Source organism: Simochromis diagramma, unplaced genomic scaffold, assembly GCF_900408965.1.
Source record: "Simochromis diagramma unplaced genomic scaffold, fSimDia1.1 OVJJ01000387.1, whole genome shotgun sequence".
NCBI lineage: Eukaryota > Metazoa > Chordata > Actinopteri > Cichliformes > Cichlidae > Simochromis > Simochromis diagramma.
The window spans coordinates 889,700-908,867 of NW_024387152.1; the positions used below are offsets into that span (position 1 = coordinate 889,700).

The 19,168-nt window shown below is 41.8% G+C and overlaps 2 protein-coding genes across 3 annotated transcripts; one reads left to right on the plus strand and one right to left on the minus strand.

The window, feature by feature from the left end:
• Window positions 1–402: 402 nt before the first annotated feature.
• Window positions 403–4,900, plus strand: LOC120744008 (mitochondrial glutamate carrier 1-like). Of its 2 annotated transcripts, none has more exons than XM_040048119.1 (10): window positions 403–535; window positions 1,034–1,116; window positions 1,506–1,631; window positions 1,881–1,936; window positions 2,435–2,525; window positions 2,616–2,734; window positions 2,839–3,034; window positions 3,140–3,297; window positions 3,396–3,471; window positions 3,590–4,900. In XM_040048119.1, the coding sequence occupies exons 2-10, from the start codon at window positions 1,094–1,096 to the stop codon at window positions 3,747–3,749; spliced, it is 1,005 nt and encodes a 334-aa protein (XP_039904053.1). In that variant the 5' UTR covers window positions 403–535; window positions 1,034–1,093; the 3' UTR covers window positions 3,750–4,900. The 2 variants fall into 2 exon arrangements, with proteins under 2 accessions (XP_039904053.1, XP_039904054.1); XM_040048120.1 differs by having other exon boundaries at window positions 415–535; window positions 975–1,116.
• A 779-nt stretch (window positions 4,901–5,679) lies between these two features.
• Window positions 5,680–17,106, minus strand: LOC120744020 (tetraspanin-2-like). The gene is made up of 8 exons (XM_040048139.1): window positions 16,900–17,106; window positions 11,205–11,307; window positions 9,157–9,254; window positions 8,982–9,056; window positions 8,820–8,903; window positions 8,650–8,706; window positions 8,471–8,554; window positions 5,680–8,385 (listed from the first exon to the last, which is right to left on the minus strand). Exons 1-8 carry the CDS (start codon window positions 16,966–16,968, stop codon window positions 8,320–8,322), a joined length of 636 nt encoding a protein of 211 aa, XP_039904073.1. The 5' UTR covers window positions 16,969–17,106; the 3' UTR covers window positions 5,680–8,319.
• Between the last annotated feature and the right edge of the window lie 2,062 nt (window positions 17,107–19,168).

The window sequence follows — 19,168 nt, forward strand, 5'->3', positions numbered from 1 at the left end:
TGATATTGCAATAAAACAGTCTGTTCATGCAATACAGTTGTGATTTTATTTTTGTCTTTTATGACTAAAAGTGTGAAATTATAATAAATACATTGAAATAAACAAATAAAAAATAAATTAAATTAAAAAAAGGCTAATTTGGTTACTGCTTAGCTTAGGGGGTTGGGTGGCGATAATAATAAAATGGACCATGAACAGAGCCAGTACAATACCTAACAATAACAAGAATGATGGTTCCAGGAAATGGGTTCCTGCTGTGAGCCAGCACGAACCACATCAGAGATATCAGGATTACTCGGCTGATGTCTGAGAGAAACGGTTATAAATGTTGCATCATGGTCTGTTTGTCCCGCCCAGTTTTTAGAGAATCTATTTTTATTGGTTCCCAAGTCAGGTCTGAGGCGCACCTAGCTGTAGCTCGTCTCCTTCCTCTTTCTACTCATTCATTAATTTATTAACCGAAGACGATGGTGGATATGAAGCAGCGTTAAAGTCTTTACCTTTATTTTAAGGCGTGCTGTCCCAGCTCTTTTCCGTAAGTAACCACGATTCTTTCGAATACAGCTCCGATGTTTTACTATGTCTTTCACATCTAAATAAATTTAACAACTCGGGGAAAAAGTTGCAGGACGGGTTAAAAAAAACAACCAAAAAGCAAAAAACTGTAAAGCCTTTGTAATTAGGCAGAGCAGATGTAGTTAACTTTCTAATCCAGATCACACGTTATTATGAGACGCAGTAGCTGTTTGTTTTTTTTATTTATGACTTTATCCATTGTATGAGTGTATGTTTGCAATCAAGACGCCTCGAGACAAGAGCTGGATTCATCTGAAACGACACACTGCAGATGGGTGTATGCCTGCCTTGATTTGGATATTAGGATTGTGCTTTGATGTTGGTGGGTAACTGACCCTGATTTTAACTTGGCTGGTAATGCAGTGGGTGGAGAGTCAAATTTATCCTTGTATCTGCAGGGCCGGACTTTCCTCTATATATATCACCTTGAGCTTATTTCTGCTCTTGCCTTGCTCAGTGTCTCTCAGGGACTCTCAGCCTGCTCTCCCTCTGTGCTAAAACAACTTCTGCACTCACCATGGCCCAGCAACAACAGATAAGGTACGGACCTGTGCACCAAGTTAGATGAGATAATAGGAACGAGGCATGTTCTAATTGTTTTTTTTGTCAATCCAATAGTTTTATACAATAAACACAGAATTTGCCACCTGTTTTTTGCTCTTGTGCCGATGTGTAGCACTTTATTACAGTTATATGTGAGTTGTTTGCTTTGCTTTGTCAACAAGTTATTTTCTATAGCTTCTACAAAGAGATACACTAGTATGGGTCACACACCAAGAAGCATAATGAGTTGCTTTCATATTACTTCAGCTTAGTTTGAGCAGGTTTTCTCGCCTCGCCTGTCAACGCCCTTCTTTGTGTAACTGCAGAAATGGTGGGAAAAAGAATGATTGTTATGTCCTTGTCTGTTGCAACTTGCCTTTGTACAGTCTACCAGCCAAACTGATCAATGGAGGGATTGCAGGCATGGTAGGAGTCACCTGTGTGTTCCCAATCGACTTGGCCAAGACGCGCTTGCAGAACCAGCGCAGTGGGCAGCAAATCTACAAGAACATGTAAGACCGGCACCTGCAAATGAAAACTCACTGATAGTTTGAGACAACACTAGTATAGTTTGTATCTTCATAATCCAGTGCTTCTTCTTCTTAAAAATGCATGTGAATACATTATTGTTTCTACTATGCAAGTTCTTGTTCTTGTTGCTGTGCCATCATTATGTTTCAGTGACACTTATGCTGTAATGACACCATTCTGCTACACTGAATGATAACAACCTTCACTGTGAATCTCATGTTTCTCACCAGGATGGACTGCCTAGTGAAGACAGTTAAATCTGAGGGCTACTTTGGCATGTACAGAGGTAATACTTGCCCATACTTGCAGTTTTTATAAGTGATTGTTTGCCCCAAAGTCCTTTATCTAGTTTTGCAAGAACTGCCATCACCTACATTGGCAGATATATGTAAAAGCAAAGAGATCTATGACATATTTTAATTGCCTGACCTTATTTGAAATTAGTGGAACCAATACAACCAGACTGGGTAATTTAATAAGACGCGCAGATGCTGAGTCACATTCAGTGTTGGATCAAAGCCTGAGTAAACTGGCCCATTAATGGTTTGGTGCAAGGCAGCGAAAAATGCAGTCAGTTGTGTCACAGTAGCTTAGTGGCAGGCTAAATTGTTCTGTTGCTAAACATTTCCGTTTTGCTTTGCACATTCCTACAGTCAGGATAGTTTCTATACTCCTGTTTTCCTGCACTGGAAAATGTGCTGTCAGACTGATGAGTTAATATGTTTCAGCAAGTCTGCACCTTTGCTTCATTAGGAGTTTGTCACAAGCAGGTTTGTTGTTGCAGGTGCTGCAGTAAATCTAACCCTGGTAACCCCAGAGAAAGCCATCAAACTAGCTGCTAATGATTTCTTTCGCCACATGTTGAGCAAAGATGGGTGAGTAGCACTTAATTAAGAACATATTAACATCCAGTGTCATTCTTATTTATTTCTTTTTTTATCTAATCGACGTGTTTGGGTCCTTAGTGGTAAGTTGACAGTGTTCAAGGAGATGTTGGCGGGATGCTGTGCGGGGATGTGCCAGGTCATTGTCACCACACCCATGGAGATGCTCAAGATCCAGCTGCAGGATGCAGGCAGGATAGGTAAAACCATCTACATCTGCAAATCATTTGCAAAAACCCCCAAACAAAACTGGTGTTTGGGGGTGTTTCAGCTCTAAAATACTTAGATTTCCTGTTTCTGCCAGCTGCCCAGCAGAGAGTGATGCCCGCTGTTGTAACAACTCTGAAGATGGGCAGGACCAGCGCAGTTCTTAGCCGTTCCTATAACACCGTCCCTGGGCCTCAAGCCATGCGAACTTCTGCCATACAGATCACCAGAGAGCTGCTGAGGACCAAGGGTGTTACAGGACTATACAGGGGTCTTGGGGCCACATTGATGAGGTGAGATGTGCAAATGTTTTGCCATATCACATATGTTTAATCAACCAGTTTTACATCTTTCTGTCTATCAATCCAAACATGTTTGTTTGTATTTTATCTTTTCAGGGACATCCCGTTCTCTGTTGTGTACTTTCCTCTTTTTGCACATGTGCACCAGCTTGGCCAGCATTCATCTGACGACCCATCCGTCCCTTTCTATTGGTCCTTTTTGTCTGGCTGCTTGGCTGGATCCATCGCCGCTGTGGCTGTCAGTCCTTGTGATGGTGAGAGACTCATTTGGTGCACTACGAAGTAAAGTGACATTTTAAAGAAAAACATCCTTTTATTATTTGCATAATTTATAATTTTCTGTCTCATGCAGTTGTCAAAACAAGGCTCCAGTCACTCAGAAAAGGAACTAATGAAGAAACGTACAGTGGCGTGGTGGACTGTATCAGGTGAACATAGCTTAAATCATAGCTTTGGATTCTCAGCATCACCAACAAACATTCTGCTTGGCTTGGCCTCGATAGCATAAATCAAAGACTAATTCTGGGCTCGTCTTGTTAATTGCAGGAAGATCCTGAGAAAAGAGGGTCCTGGAGCTTTCCTCAAGGGAGCTACTTGCCGGGCCCTTGTCATAGCCCCGCTCTTTGGCATTGCACAGGTTGTGTACTTTGTGGGTGTTGGAGAGTTCCTGCTGGGGTACACACCCTACAACATCTGCTCTGCATAAAAAAAAAGCTGTTTCCAACCTTTGCTGGTTTATTAAATTACAGCAGCTATGCCCTGAGCGTAGCAATGGATCCAGCTCTTTGTGTACCTTCTTTATTGTTGGAGGTTTCGAGTAAAATGCTAAATGGATCATAGATATGCCATTCATTTTAAAATGGTCTAAAAATATGACTTTAGCATGAAGATCTCTTTTTTTAAGAGACTGAGGTTGAAGTTTACCAGCCTATGTGCTTCACTGGATCTTTCTGGGAGAGAGAGCTTTCCTCACTTGCCCAGAGCTCTGCTTCGGGGGCACCAGACTTTCTTAGCTTTACTCCATCACCTGCCTTTCATTGCAACCCTAATCTGGTTTTCCATCTAACTGCTCTGTCTTGGCAACTATGAGGTGATGGTATTTAATGTTATGAAGAGACATAACTGTGCAATTAGCATAAAACAATAGTGGTAGAACATTTTTACTTCACTTCTGTCCTGTTTTAAGAGGATAAATAAAAAAGGGGCATAACCTCGTCCCAAATTCTGCCATCTAGGGATGATGGTTTAGAAAAGATGAAGAAGAAATGTTTGGTCAAGAGGTCTCCTGTTCCCCATTCTCGCACCACATACACAACTGTGATTGATCTAAAGTGAATTTTAGTTTTGAGCGCGCACTGTGAATCTCTTCTACACAACTCTGTGTATTTTTTGTTTGTGTTTTTTAACTCTGCAAATAAAGCCCAACAAGGCCACCTGCAGCTGACTTTAGAGAACCACATTTTTGTGGTAAAGGAAATGTTGTTTAATGGTAAAGACTTTATTGATGGATTCATTTTGGCATTTGGGACCAAACTTGTGGAAGAAAAAAGGTGCTACATGACCTACATGTAGCCACGTTCTCTTAGTCTGTTGTGGTTGTCTGATTTCTAGCTGTCAGAGATGCAGGAGCACACACACAAAAATGACATGTTAGGCATTCAGAGGCAGTAAACAGTGTAATGATAGATTGCACTGTCTGCCTGCTCGACCTTTTCATGGGTTAAAGTCATTTAAACTGTTCTACCGATGTAAATATGCAGGTTTTTTCTTCAGTTTTCTCAAACTGTGCAAAGTGGAGCTAAATTAGAGCAGTTTTTTGTAAATACATAAATGCTGAATAAATGTCTGTAAATACAGCGTTTATTTCTGTTGTTTGTGTTGAGTGTGTGTGGCTTGAAGTGTTGAACGTTATAGTCTGTAATCACTCGCTGATGGGAAACAGGCAGCAAATTAACTTCAGATGATTTAATATTTTGTTTTTATGTAGGCCTGAAAGGTGTTACCCTGCTCCTTTACACATGCACCACAAGCGTGGTTCAGATTTTGGCAGTAAAAGTGCTCGTGCTGCAGTGCTGAGGTAATTTCACCCCGGGCAGTCCTTGAGCCAGCTGGATTGCACACATAACTATACCTTTAACTTAATATCCAGCTGTCCTTACAGATCAAGTGCAGAAATGTGAACCTCTGACATGAAACTCATGCAACTAAATCTGGAAACCTACTTAGTCACTGGAGATTTCACTGGTTTTCCTGGGGATCACCATTGCTTCTAAATTGTGCAGTGCTGCATTTAGAAACTACTAAATTATTTGCATTTTACTTTCTAAAGGAGCTTTGCTGTGTCAGCACTTCTCATGATGTGAGGTAAAAATATCGCTACATTTAGAGCGCATCCAGGAAAATGCTGCAGATGGATTTCATTAATGGAAATTGCTAGAAGTGTGCCGTGAGTGTGTCACTGACATCCTGCGTGAACGTGTGGACCGATCCCAAGACATTAAACAACAATCTCACACACTTTAAATCTGTGTATGTGCAAAAAGAAACGTCAATGCTTTTAGAGTTTATATATAAACTTGTATCTGCTTTAATCATCCACATACAATTGTAAATCTACTACCACTGAACACTTTTCCAAAAGGAAATGGCCAATAAAGACCAGCATGTCCTCCCTGTGTGGACTTGTGCAAATGTCTGTGATGCAATAATGGAAGGACAGACACGTGAAGCTCTACAAAACCTTCAAAAAGCTTTATTAAACTTCAAACACCTATATTCCTGAGAGGCCTGGAATGGTATCAAAATAAATTAACACACAATCATCTATGAAAGGCTTGACTGTGTACAGAGTTTTTGTTTTTGAGGTGCACAGTGTGTTACATCTCCAGATTTGCTCTAACAAATAGAAATGAGGAAGACAGCAACAGATTGGTGGCTTTGGTAGCAGTAAACTGTGCCTCTGAAGTGACAGTCTGGTGATAGTCCTGTGTTGCTTCAGTCTTCAGAGTAAACACTGCCTACTGGCACCTTGAAGTGGTTATCAAGTCTCACTTGTTGTCATCGCTTGTGCCACATTACAATGCACTGGAAAAAACAAAGAATAGTAATATTGACCAGCATGTCTGACGCAGCTTGATTGTTGGAACTTAATCAGCATTAAAATGATTGTTTTGAGTCCTCGTTACAGGATTCCTTGGTACCAAAAGCCTTTTGAAATATTTGGCAGGAAAGTCGTTGCTCGCACCACGTCAGCTTCCTTGGCTGAGCTCGAGTTGAACGCAACACTGTGAAACACGCCATAAAATGGCGAGTCGAGCCCCGTCTGCTACTCGTCGAATACATTTGACAGCTAACTGCAGTCCAAGTCTACAAACGTGCACGCTGTTGCTACATTTATTCACTACGTTCAGCTCACCGACCAGCTTAAAGAAAGGCACATCAATCAGACGCTGTTCGAGCTGTGTGGATTTGCTTTGACCTTTACAAACAATCTCGCCACTATTACACTGTACAGCTACTGCCAACATCTGTCTAAACACAGCATGTTAAATAGTAACTATCACATTTAGCACAAACAATGTACAATAGAAAAAGAAACATATTTACATCCTACTGTCCTGCCTGCTGGAAAACGTCCTATAGAATAAACAATGGCCTGATTTAAGCTGGATAGGTGGAAACAATCCAGACTGAGTCGTCTATCCTTCCCTCCTACACGCTGAGGTTAATGAACTGAGTCAAATATAGAGACTATTCTACTGCTTCTTTTTGAGGGTGGTGTAATTTTAAGGCACCGAGAGAAAACTGACGCAAGTGAGAAGACATCAGAGGCCTGGCTTAGATGAGCACATTTAACCACCACCTGCGCCTGTTCTCAGCTGACTGGATAGTTTAGCCTGTAAACATGACCGCTGGGTCTGGGTCTTCTATACAGTGTCTGATGGGACGCTTTATTACATAACAGATTATTTTCATTGGACCACACAAGATGCTTTTAAATGAAGTTAATATATATTCTTTTGGATTTGCAAAAGCACATTTGTGTAACTCTTCAGGTAGCCTTCATGCTCATTCCTGCTCAATAGAGGAATTTGGAGTTTGGTGATCTGCCTAACTCATCAGCACACACCAGCTTGGAAATGTACTACTTAAATTAGACAACATAATATGCTCGTATATGTACATTATCATGCAAAGTAACCTAGTTCTGCAAAGATATGAGAACAGAGTTCTGAGAAATACACTCACTTTCTGTCCATGAGCCACATGACAGGATGAATGCTGCTTTCATATTTGTTAAATAGGAAGTTACATCCAAACTTAATTGTTTGAGAGTAAATACTGAACACATGGAAAAAAAACTGAATCCTTCCAAAGGTAACAAAAAAAGTGCGAACACATTTTTCCTTCTTCTACGAGACGACATGTTGACTGTCTTAAGTTAAGCTAACTGGCCACTGGCTATAATGTATGTTTACTGGGCCTCAATCTGTTCACTTAACTCGAAAAATAAATCAAATAGGTGGATTTCCCTGAATATGAACGAGTTCTTTAATAAGATCATTGGATTTTGGTCATTTAGTGTAACCTGTGTGGTTTGAGTGGTTCACGGAGTGTCCGCTCACACTGTGATGGGGCATCCCGATGGATGCCTGCCGGATCGAAATACAGCGCGCATGAGTAACGCTCCACACCGATCCAACCAATCAAAACGGTCTCTGAGATGCAGAAATCTTTTTTAAGATCGTGGGCTCACGTAGCACAACATAGCTGTATTTGCGTGTCTGTGTGTGTGTGTGTGTGCGCACAGATAAGCAAACTCAGCAGCTTTCACCTCAGATTGCTTTCTCAGGCTTAAGTTTCCCACAGCCCAGGGGTCAGTGTCAAGGCTGTGTGAAAAAGCTTTGACACTGCTGTGATAGTATGTGGGTTCAAAATTTGTGGCCATTAGGAAAAGCTATTTGACAGGTCGTCTGCTCCGCAATAGAATTTGTACTGTTCCCACTTGATATGTGAAAGTCTTCCCAGAATGCTGTGAAAGGTCGACTGTGGTTCTTTGCTTTGGACTGGAAATAAATAAGCCACAAACCAAACCAAAAGATCATTGCACAAGGGAGGGGATGAGCACTGCAGTGGAAAGGGATTGTTTCGAACATGTTCTACTTCCTGGCTCCCCAGGTGGTTGACAGACAGGAGATGACATTTAATAGGAATTGCTGTACAGTCTTTACGGGCTGGATACAGAAGCAGGTCAGAGCAGAGGCCAAGGATCCGTCTTAGATGACCTCCCTGCTGTTGCGAATGGCACAGCAGAGCACCATGCTGAAAATCATCCCAATGATCTGTAGAGCAGCAAACACAAATCATCTTATTATCCGCCATCACGTACGTATGTGCATTCCTGACTTTTCTCTTCTCCCTGCTCACCATGACACCAGCAATTCCTATGCCCACGTATCCGACGATGAAGAGTTTACTGTTGAAGAAGTCTTTGATGCCCGTCTCGCAGTCCTGCAGAGGAGATGTTTCGTAAGGCACCAGACTCATTCATTTGACATCAACCAATTTAATTTCTGCTGATTGTATAGAGCTGCTCGAGGTCTTACCCGGGTGTCTTTTTCAGCATCGGGGCATCGGTTTTCTATAGTTCCACAACAGCTCAGCTTAAAATGGGAGAAAAAATATGAGAAGACAAGGCCTATTATAGGGAGCATTAAAAAAAAGCAATGATTCCTCATATATGTAGTTGATCATAATTGTTTTCTTCTATATGTACCACTTTCTGGTAAGAGAGGATCAAAGTGCCGTTGCTGTTTTCATTGTAGGCTTTTGCGTAGAAGTTCTGGACATCTTCAATTATCTGTGTAAGACAAGAAAAGTGAATTTGGACTATTGGTACTGCTTGCAGTTTTCAAAAACAGTGAAAAAATGAACGTACCTTGTCTTTGTTTAAGAATCCAAACACTCCTGCTGCCACCTCAGACCCAAAGATGATCAGCAGACAGGCAAAGAACTGGAAAAAGGGATTAAGCGTTTACTACTCAGAAGTATAAAATACCAAAAGTGCATTCCAGTTGGAGTTTTGCTTATGATCTGTGTGCATTTTTACTCACTGAACCCAGCAGGCACTGTGATTCTCTAACGGCTCCACAGCAGCCAAAGAAACCGACCAGCATCACCAGACCGCCGGCACCAATAAGTATGTACACACCTGGAGGAACATAAAAGGTTCTTGTTAATATGAACAGGAATGGTATACAAAAGATTTCTTGTGTTCATGTCAACACGCTCAGCTTTTTCCCCACATCTTGTTCTTATGGTGATTAGGTTATGTTACAGAGTCACCACAAGGGGGCAGCATAGGACTAGGATTGTAATCTGAGTTAGTCGTAGAGCCAAGGAAAACAAACAGAGGCATTATAATTTCTGATTGTACTGTTTGCTGTGTAAATTGGTGCTTGGCCACATCCCTTTTTAAGAGTAGCCCTTCTTGTTGTGCCCTTTAATGGCGTCCTCAGTAAATACCCTTAATAGCAAAAGCCTGACTTAGAGGGAGGTCTGAGTGGATGCTTCATGTCATGCCCCTTGGCTAACCATTCAGTGTCTCATTAGGGAACACACAGTGCATCATGGGCTGGTCTGTAGGGAGGAACTCAACAGATCCGCTCCATGTAATCTCATGCAAGTGGGGTCTGTTGTGAGGCAACAGCTCCACAGAGGGTGGTTTAAGGCAGGGTGCTCTCATGTTATATGGGGTCAGGTCAGAGTGAGACAGAGAGGTCTGGTTTCTCAAAGTGCAATACAGTAACCCTGCAGGTTTTTCTTTAGTTGCCTGTAAAGAGTTTTGACAGCAGGAGGTGTTAAATGTGCTGTCAGTTAAGGATGGCTAATTAGCTTTTAACTTCTTCCATCTGGTGACAAGTGATGTTGCTGCTCGCACTGCGCCACAAGCTAAACAAAACTGTTGTTTGGAAAATAAAGAAAGAAAGAAAGAAAATACTGGAAATCAGATTTTCCTATTTTCCTCTGTGTCCCAAGTTATTTTATCTTCCATCTTAAAAATAATTTTCAACTAAAAAGAAAGTTTTGTGTGGGTTTGATGCTATGGAAACAAGCCCTAGCAACTGTTGAGGGTGCTCAGCTGTGGGTACAGCGCTCGCTGTCAAACCCATGTGTAGCACTAGACGCTCAGAGGACCCGACAGGGGCCACCCACTCAGTTAATTCCAATGGACGTCTGACTTCAGTTCACAGGCACTCTCGCAGAAGTGTTGAAATGCCTTAACAGTGTTACAGGATTCTGTAAGCAAATATTTCTCCCAGAGGTAGTCTACCATTACACCGTGTTATCCCCCAAAGCAGTTTAGCTGGACTGGAGTCAAGAGTAGAAGCATCTCTTTTCCTAAAAAGAAACCGCCAATATCTTAAGTATGACACAAACTATGCGTTCAGCTCATGATAACCCTTGTAAATCCACTCCTCTCCCCCCCTTCAACATTCAGCACTTTATTATTATGCTATGTCCAATTTTTGCTTCAAAGGTTTGCCATTTGCATGATGTAACTCTCTTTAATTGTCCATATATTTCTCCCCTCCTCCTCTTTCTTTCCATCTGGGCAGATTGACCGATTAAAAGGTGGTGCACACCCGTGCGAGTCCACTAATGTATTCACACTGCACCACAGTCACTTCCTGTTATTCCCACTCATCGCCAGCATGAAAGTTTGCTCATTTAAAAAGTGTGAGAGAACATTTGATGCTTTAATAAGTTAATGCACATTTATCAAACAAGGGCACTCAACTGGCACAATTCCTGCCTTACTTCTCCATTTCTATTCCTAATATTCAGCTTAATTGTTAACAGAAACAGCAGACCTTCCCTTGACCCATTTAAAGTGATTTCCCAGCTGCGTTTCTTTAAAACCCAAACCCAAACCGGACTTTACTAGAAAAACAACTCCCAGTGGTGACGAAAACACAATTCATCACATTCAGTTGACAACAAGCGTTTTACAGAGCTTTTACCAAAACCTGCGGTGAATTAACCCACACATGTGTTAAATCAACAGCATTGTGCTGGATGTGGTTCAGCGTATTGTTACACAATTATAACGTGCCAGACTTGGCTGTAAAGATGAGCGAAGGTGCGCTGTGGTGCTCACCAATGAAGAAGGTATCTGGTGCCTTATCGCCGCTGAGCAGAGAAACAGTTTCTGGGTCGAAACGGAGCCACAGTCCCACCGCCAGAACGAAGGAGCCCATCAGCTGGGTGGAGAAAGAACGAGAGGAGACATACTCTCTATATAAATAAATGATAAAAAATAGCTGACAATGATGTGCTGCTTTAATAGTAACCAAACCCTCAAAAATACCAGATGCATTTAATGCACTGAGTTGCAAAAATAAGCAGACTCTTGGATAGATTTTACACTGAACTATGTTTTTCATACAAATACTATCTTTTCTCCTGATCTTGGTCACTGTTTTAAGCCAGGATCACAAAAGCACTTTTTTTTCCATTTGCAAACCGGCTCTCTCCTTCCTCCTGCTGGTGTTCCTGAAAGACACAACAATCCCTTCACCCTCTTTATAGATTCAGTTTAAAGGAGTAGACAGGCGAACGTGTCACACTTTTGTGTGAAAATGTCTGTCCACATTAAGGGTGGATCATCTGAGCATTTTAGCCCTGGAGCAGAGCAAATCCATCTTACGTAACACGGAAACACCCTTTAACGACCACTGGCTTCCCAGTGGGGAGAAAATGACCAGCTTGGCTGTGTGCAGCACTGTGGCACCTTGAGTTTAAACAGGCTCTCCTGTTTGTTTGGAAATGTGGTTACATGTCGCTCATATTTTCCTTCATCTAAACCTCTGTTACTATGCATTAAACAAAATCATACTCAAGCCTCTTACTTTCAGGGAGCGTTACACAGCAAGAACGTGTTCCATAAGTGCTGTAAAGACCTTCAACTGTATGTATTTTCCCCTTTCTACAGAGATGTGAGTAGCAGGGGTCACTGTGGATGCTCCACTTACAGATCAGTATAGAGAGGTTTTAATGATCGCTCGGCCCCCTGAGGCCCCCTGAGGATAATCCGGTCTAAAAACCTTCATGTTGAGCTTCAAAACAACAGCACCGATACGTGTGTGTGTTTGTGTGCACGGAGAAATAAAACGACTCGTCTAAATTGTGAGTATTTAGGAGTCACATGGTTTCTTGGCATCCTAGTTCTAGAATTTAGGTAGACCGATGTTTGTGTGTCTGTTTATGTGTCCTCAAGCTCTGTTAGGTGAATTTATTTGGAGAAAGAAGCTCTGCTGCCAAATTCAGACAAAAACAAACTTTTCCATCTTAATGCTGCTTTTGTTTACTTTGCTCTCTCTTTTTTCCATTTCTTTGCTTTGTATATCTAATCTTTCCCCTTATTCTGCTGACTCCTGTGCCTCTTTCTTTCCACAGGTTGTATTTTACAGTGTTGGTTTAAAGTGAAGCCAGCAGCTCAGCTGTAAAGCATCGGAATGGGACAGGTGCTGGGAAGCCGGTTTCCTCCCGAATCGAGGATTTAGTGTGATGCGTGGTGATGTATGGGACAGCTGAGCTCTTGGGGTTTCAGGATTAGCAGGTCCAAAGTGATAAAGCACAGCGAAGTAAAGGCTGTAGATCTGCAGTCTTACTGAACCAGGCTGGATTAGCGTGGAGAGGGGCTCTGGATCTATTTAACGGTGGTATTTGTCAGAACACCTGGTGCGATGGTGTTGGTGCAAAATGTGAAGCGATTACTGCTTCCTACTGGATTTTGTGGATATGCACACAGTGCTGTTGGAAGAGCAAGGCCGTCTCGGGCTGCTGTAGATCGTGCTGCGGCTGTTTTGAAGAGCAGGTGGTTCTGAGGTTGAACGAGGTTTGTGCTCATTACTGCTGTGATTGCATTTAAAAGCCTTTTTCCAAATCACATTTCAAAACACTGCAGTCAGTAGCTGCCACGCTAAATGCATTCCCATCATGAGCCGGACTATCCCAAAGGTCCCATTAATACCCTCTCTGCTTTCATATCCCCCTGGTTTACCCCCCCCCCCCCCCCTCAACTCCCCTGCCACACCCCTCCCTTGTTTTGTGCTACCGCCCCCTGATTATCCCCATGTAGCCCCCCTTCTTTAACCCCACCTCATCGCAGCCTCGCCCTCCCAATCTCACCAAAGGACAAAGACCCACTGTCTCCCTGTGACTATATGCATTAGTGCACAATAGGATGGAAACTGACAGACACAATGAAAGAGAGACTGGAATAGGGATGGGAGAGAGAAAAGGAGGGAGTAAGTCATTAGAAGACTCCTCTGCTTGCATGCACAGAGTACGGACACATTTTGTTCAGAGTATTAAAATCTCTCGGGTGTGTTCTGTATAGCCTAAGTCTCCAAAACACCAGTTTTTCCCTGTGTCCCCCCTTCAGTACCAATGCCTGTTATGTCTGGATATTTGCAGGAACGGATGGAAATCTTGGTATTGGAGCTTTATTGAGGTTCTTTTACAGTTTAAGGCCTGCTTTTTAAAAGTGCCGTTACATAGTGTTTTTGTGAGGGGAATTTCCATGAAAACAGGGGCTGAGCTGACACAGGGCTGTGGTCTTGGTCAGAGACAGTCTGTGGCATTATCCACTTTCTAGTTCAGACAAAAAAAGAGCTTTACTGTATATTAAACCAAAAATAGTTTATAAAAGTAACAAGAAAATCCCTTTCAAACAATTCAAATCCAGCAGTAATTGGTTAAGCTTTTTTTAAAATAGTCTTTTGTCTGGTACATGTTTAGGAAAAAACAGAAGCAAGGGCACATTAAAAATGATGGGCAGCAGCAAAGTGTAAATAGGAGCGACATAATTATGGGTGGAGTAAATGCTATTGTACTCAGCCACAGGCGGGACTGGTGGAGTGAAACACATCTACAAAAAGTGTTTTTTTAGGCTTTTTACCAGAAATCTTCAAAACAATGTCTTCTAAATGTATCCAGACAGCGGTCAAAGTATGAGTAACCTGCTCCAGCTGAAGTGGCAGCAGGAAAGCAAACAAAAAATGTCAAATAACATGATGCCATACAAGAATTATGTGAGCTGGAGCCAGTGGAGTCTGACATTTACAAGGGAATTAATTACTCAACGTGTCAACATGGCATACCAGTTTTTCTTGATCTCGTGTCCTTTAGGATCATAAGCCACTTACTTTCCATCCATCCATCAATTTTCTTAATCACTTCAGCAGTTTGAGAATAGGGTGGCTTGAAGAGTTGCAAACTATCCCAGCTGACATTTGAATGTTTCCTGAAGTGATGTCCCTTTAGCGTACTCTTACCCTGTTCTGCTGCATGCGTGTTAAAAGTCCTACATGTAAAGATGACCCCAGTGCTCTGTTTTGTTTGTCTTTTAGTTGGTTGGTTTGGTTGCATAAAATACTGTATTCATGCAGGGTTTTTTCAGTTCTGTTTCAGTTCTCTTTGTACTGTTACATCTTGACTTTATGAGTCTTGTGGCTTTCATTTGCTTTGGATAAGGTCATTTCATTTCTGTGAAAGACTTGGTACTCTCCCCAGCAGGCGCTTTCATTTTCAATTAGAAAGAAAGTAAATCTTCCTTTCTAATTGATTGTGGGAAAAATATGTTTTTGTATTAATTTATACCACGATTTACAGAATGCAGATTAAAATGTTTGATATGTTTGATCCGTGAAAAAGCAGCTGGCGCATACTTAGATCCTACTCTATTTAGAAATTGCATCGGATGCTCTTTAGATGTAAAAACAGGAGAACAAAACTTTCCCTCAATGTGATACCCAGTGTCACTATAGCTGACTCATAAGTAACAACGTTGCTTGCAGTTTGACTCTGTGCATCAGATAAATGGTATCATTTGTAACAAATTGAGAAACGGTGGAAGAAAAGATTACAAGCACATGTGTGACCTTTTTAAGATGATAATCTCTGCACAAGAACAAGGACATTATTTTCTGTTGGACTGATAACCGGTAAACTAAAGTTTCCTACTGCACCTTTTGTGCACAACACTCTGAGACAGTGTTTGCCTTGTAGCCTTCTGTTTACCTTGCTGGCTTAATTTTTTACTAAATAGGGCAAAGAACACAGAGCAGACAAGGCAGCGAGGTACTGATGGTCTGTTTACAGAAGAAATATGGTGAAATATACACAATAGCTTGGCCTGCGTTTAATCAGTGGCCTTTTCTTTAGCAGGGTTCTGCGGGAATCTCATCTCACCCGAATGGTGGGAGCTGGAGTGTGTCTGTGTGTGTTTCATGTGTATAACTACAGTAATATCACTCTTTATATACTTGAGGTAAAAAAACGATTTATTTTCTGTTTATCGGTCTACAGTCAGAGTATTAGTGTTCAACCGTCAACTGGGGCTCAGGAGGGGACTTCAAAGAAATCCTATTTGCTTTCATCATTCCCTTCTCTTCATCACTCACTCCATAAACAACAGAGAGGACTGCGGCCCAGCGGGAATTGGCGTGCAATGATTATGAGTGGTGGGTAATCAAGCAGACTAAAAACTGCAAATGAAGAATAGTTTCTGTTTTCATTTTTTCATTTGTAACACAAGCAGTCGGCATTCATCCACAGAGCACTCCAACACGCTCATACTGATCTGTTTTCTGTCTTTATCTGGGTCAAATTCAAGCCAACTGTCCCTCTTACACCATGTGAGCACGCACACACTATCCCTCGCAATCTCCCAGTGACCCTTTTCTCTTCTGTCACATTCACTGTCTGCCTCACTGTACATCCTCCATCTCTAAATCTTTAACTCTTGCCTATTGGACGGCTAACTCTTTCTCACTCTGTCATATCTCTCATTTTTACCCCTCGGCATGCAAGTGTCCACTCACAGGTGCCATCAAGCCAGGGATAGTGGAGTTTGCCAATGGTGGGACCAGTCAAACGTAGGAGAAGTGGGACTCATGCAAGCTTTGCTGCTTAGCCGGGCAGGAGCAGCAGGGCTCGAGCAGCAGCCTGAAATTATGCCATTGTCCCACTGTCACAATAGATCCTTTCACAGGGCGCTCAGCGCCTGATCCACTCCGCAGATGCTTGTTGGAAAAGTCTCTTTCACACGCGCAAAGATACACACACACAAAGAAACTTGTCCATGAGTGGTGAGTGTGAACAGCGGCATAAATAAAGGCAAAGTGCAGCCCAACACTCACGGTCACACAAAGAATCTGTAAGGAATAAATAGCCAAACCTGTGAGGTTTATTCACGTGTGGAAAGCATGTGCACAAGACAAAATAACACACCGACGTGCAGCCACCTGACTGTCTGGAGTAGCATGAGTTTATCTCTGAGTGCTGCTTGTAAAGAAAACAGAAGTGCGAGTAGAGCTTTCTTGATTACAAGTCAGTTGACAGTTTGTGTTAATGAGGAAATACAGCACAGAGCGCAAAGAGCTCAGCTTGTTTTCCACGCTGCTGTGTCTCAATCTGTGTCCCTCTCTGCCTTTTCATTCAGTCTTCCTTTCAAAAACACGCTTCCCCGGGAAGAAGAAGGGGGGCGGGATTTTCCTCTGTGGAAAATCTGATTTGAGACCGGAGAGCCAAAACTAAAAAACCTCTAGCTGTCACCCTTTCAGCGCCACGCAGAACAGCCCAAACCCGTGCTGGAAAGCAACTAAACAAAGCAGATATTCGTGGGTGAAAACTGCAAAGCGCCTTTGCATCACCGCTAAAACACCACGTGGACGCGAAAGTCTGCCGCGCGGAGTGAGAGTTGCTATTCCGCACTGCTGCACTTGCTCGTCGTTTATTTACGCGCAACTTGCATCTCATCAGCACCAGAACCGAAAACATCCACTTACCCAGAATGTGAAGTTGAACACGAACAGCAGGTACTTCACGCATTTCATTCCTCCCTCCACCTTCCCCATTGCGACTGAATGACACTTTATTCTGTTTATCTCCGTAAAATACTCAGATGGTTACCCTGACGGAACAAAGAAGAAACAGCGGTTCAGCCCACTGCGACAGCGCTTCAGCATCAAGAGACGCTGTCACGGTAGCCTCTCTCTCTCTCTCTCTCTCTACCACACACACACACACACACACACACACACACACACACACACACACACACACACACACACTGCAGGATCCGCTTAGACTCTTTCCAGACCGCCCCTTTCAATAATGCAGAGGGTGGCAGAAGGGGGGGTTGAGACTGCTCAATGGGGACATGTTTTTTTTTAATTATTTGCCTGTAAACGGAGACATCAGTTTCCCACAAACGGAATTAGGCTACTATTTTTTAATAAAATTGTAATGTTTTTAAGTTTATTTTTGGCTTTGTATATTTATTTGCTGTTTTTTGTTTGAAATGTATCTCATTCTGCATAACGGCAGCCTACCTTCAATGTGGAAAGTGAAATATAAAATAAAGTCCCAGATAAAGATAAAAAAAATTAACTGGTTGGTGATTAGAAATGGGTATTAACTACATTACTCAAAATGTATGTTCAGCGCAAACTTTCGATTCAGTCTTAAATCAAATCGGGAGTTGCCTCAAGGCACTTTATATTGTAAGGTAAAGACACTACAATGACAGAGACAAAACCCCAACATTCAAATGATCCCCTTTGATGGAACACTTGGTGACAGTGGGAAGGAAAAACTCCTTTCTAACAGGAAGAACCACCAGAATCATGTTCGGGGAGGGTCAGCCATCTGCCAAGACCGTTGGGAGTGATGGGAGGAAGACAAGAGAAAGAATGCACTGTGGAAGAGAGCCAGAGGTGAATAATAACTAATGATAAAGAGTGGTGTGTAAGCACATTCCACAGAAACACTTTGACCACTCTGACCGGGCCACTCTTTCAGCTCGCTGTGCTTTCAAAAAATAATTTTGAAAAAGATGAAAAAAAACTTGCTGAAACTCATAAATTCAACAGTTCTTAAAACATGTTTGTGATGACATGAATTTTGTGTTGTTTGCATTAATTCCTATTCTTAACATCTTAGGCTGATCAAAAGCTTTGTTATGCACACATGAAGTATGGGGAAAAGCAAGTAAACAAAGGAAGTATGTCTCCGCAGCCATTACGTTTAAAAGCATGTTTCATCAGTTTATTGTTGTAATCACAACAGAAAACAAGATTTACTCAAGATTTCAGCAACAGCCACGATAGTGTTGGTCCATTTCCTATCAGCAATCACTGAGGCAAACACTTCTTGTAAACCCAGAAAGAGTATGTACCAGTTTAGGCCTGGTGTAGAAAGAGATGGGTAAAAAACATAAAATAAAAATAATTGTCTGATAATATATTGACACGTTTATTATTTATTCGTTGCTAAGTTACTACTTCTAAATTTCAGTGAATGGCCTGGGGGCTAACAGACAGTTTCTATCCTTAGCTGCCTCTGGTGCTTAATCTAATCCTGGTGGGATGAGTTCATGCAAGTTCATTTTCTTCCTACTCACATAAAATATGTCAACATATTGATGTCACTAAAATCTGTTTAAATAATTAAGTGAAGACACTTTTCAAACAATGTATTACGTACGATATAATTTATAGCAAAATAATATATAATAATGGAAATTACTAAGTTAGGTAACCAGTTCAGGTTGTTAGTGTTCTTATTTTTATATTGCAGCTGGATCACTGGGTCAAAAGAACCATTACTGTATAATTAACAGACTTATATGTGCAGGTAATGAAATGGAAAGAGCAGCTCGTCTGTCGGGTGTTTGTCATCGATGACATGTAATAACTGCAGAGCACCATATTCAACATATTTTCCATACAGCTATTGGAAGCAGGGAGAACAGCCAAAGAAAATTATTTATGTCTTTTTTTATCAGTGGCAGTCAGACACTGGTCAAAAAATGTCCTCATATTGGAAACAAAGTGGTCTGCCAAGCTGAAGGCAAGGCAGAATCAGATCGAACTGACATGGTAGAGATTTTAGAGAAAACATGCAACTGTTTCCAGTCATTCGCATGTGCATCTGTCTCAAAACTGAATCAGTTAAAAACCCCTATTTGTGTTCTGAGACCCATTAGAGGGACTGTGGAAGATGAAGAAACCAGAACAAAGCTTACACTGGACACTTTTCAGAGCAGCTCCAAAA

Bases quoted from the DNA above. Each gene is read 5' to 3' on its own strand.
- LOC120744008 (XM_040048119.1), top strand. From the start codon at position 1,094: ATGGCCCAGCAACAACAGATAAG. The intron at 3,035-3,139 runs GTGAGATGTGCA...TTATCTTTTCAG, and splicing joins CTTGGGGCCACATTGATGAG to GGACATCCCGTTCTCTGTTG. The intron at 3,298-3,395 runs GTGAGAGACTCA...TGTCTCATGCAG, and splicing joins GGCTGTCAGTCCTTGTGATG to TTGTCAAAACAAGGCTCCAG.
- LOC120744020 (XM_040048139.1), bottom strand. From the start codon at position 16,968: ATGGGGAAGGTGGAGGGAGGAATGAAATGCGTGAAGTACCTGCTGTTC. The intron at 11,308-16,899 runs GTAAGTGGATGT...TTCTCCACCCAG, and splicing joins TGTTCAACTTCACATTCTGG to CTGATGGGCTCCTTCGTTCT. The intron at 8,707-8,819 runs GTACATATAGAA...TCCCATTTTAAG, and splicing joins TCCTCTCTTACCAGAAAGTG to CTGAGCTGTTGTGGAACTAT.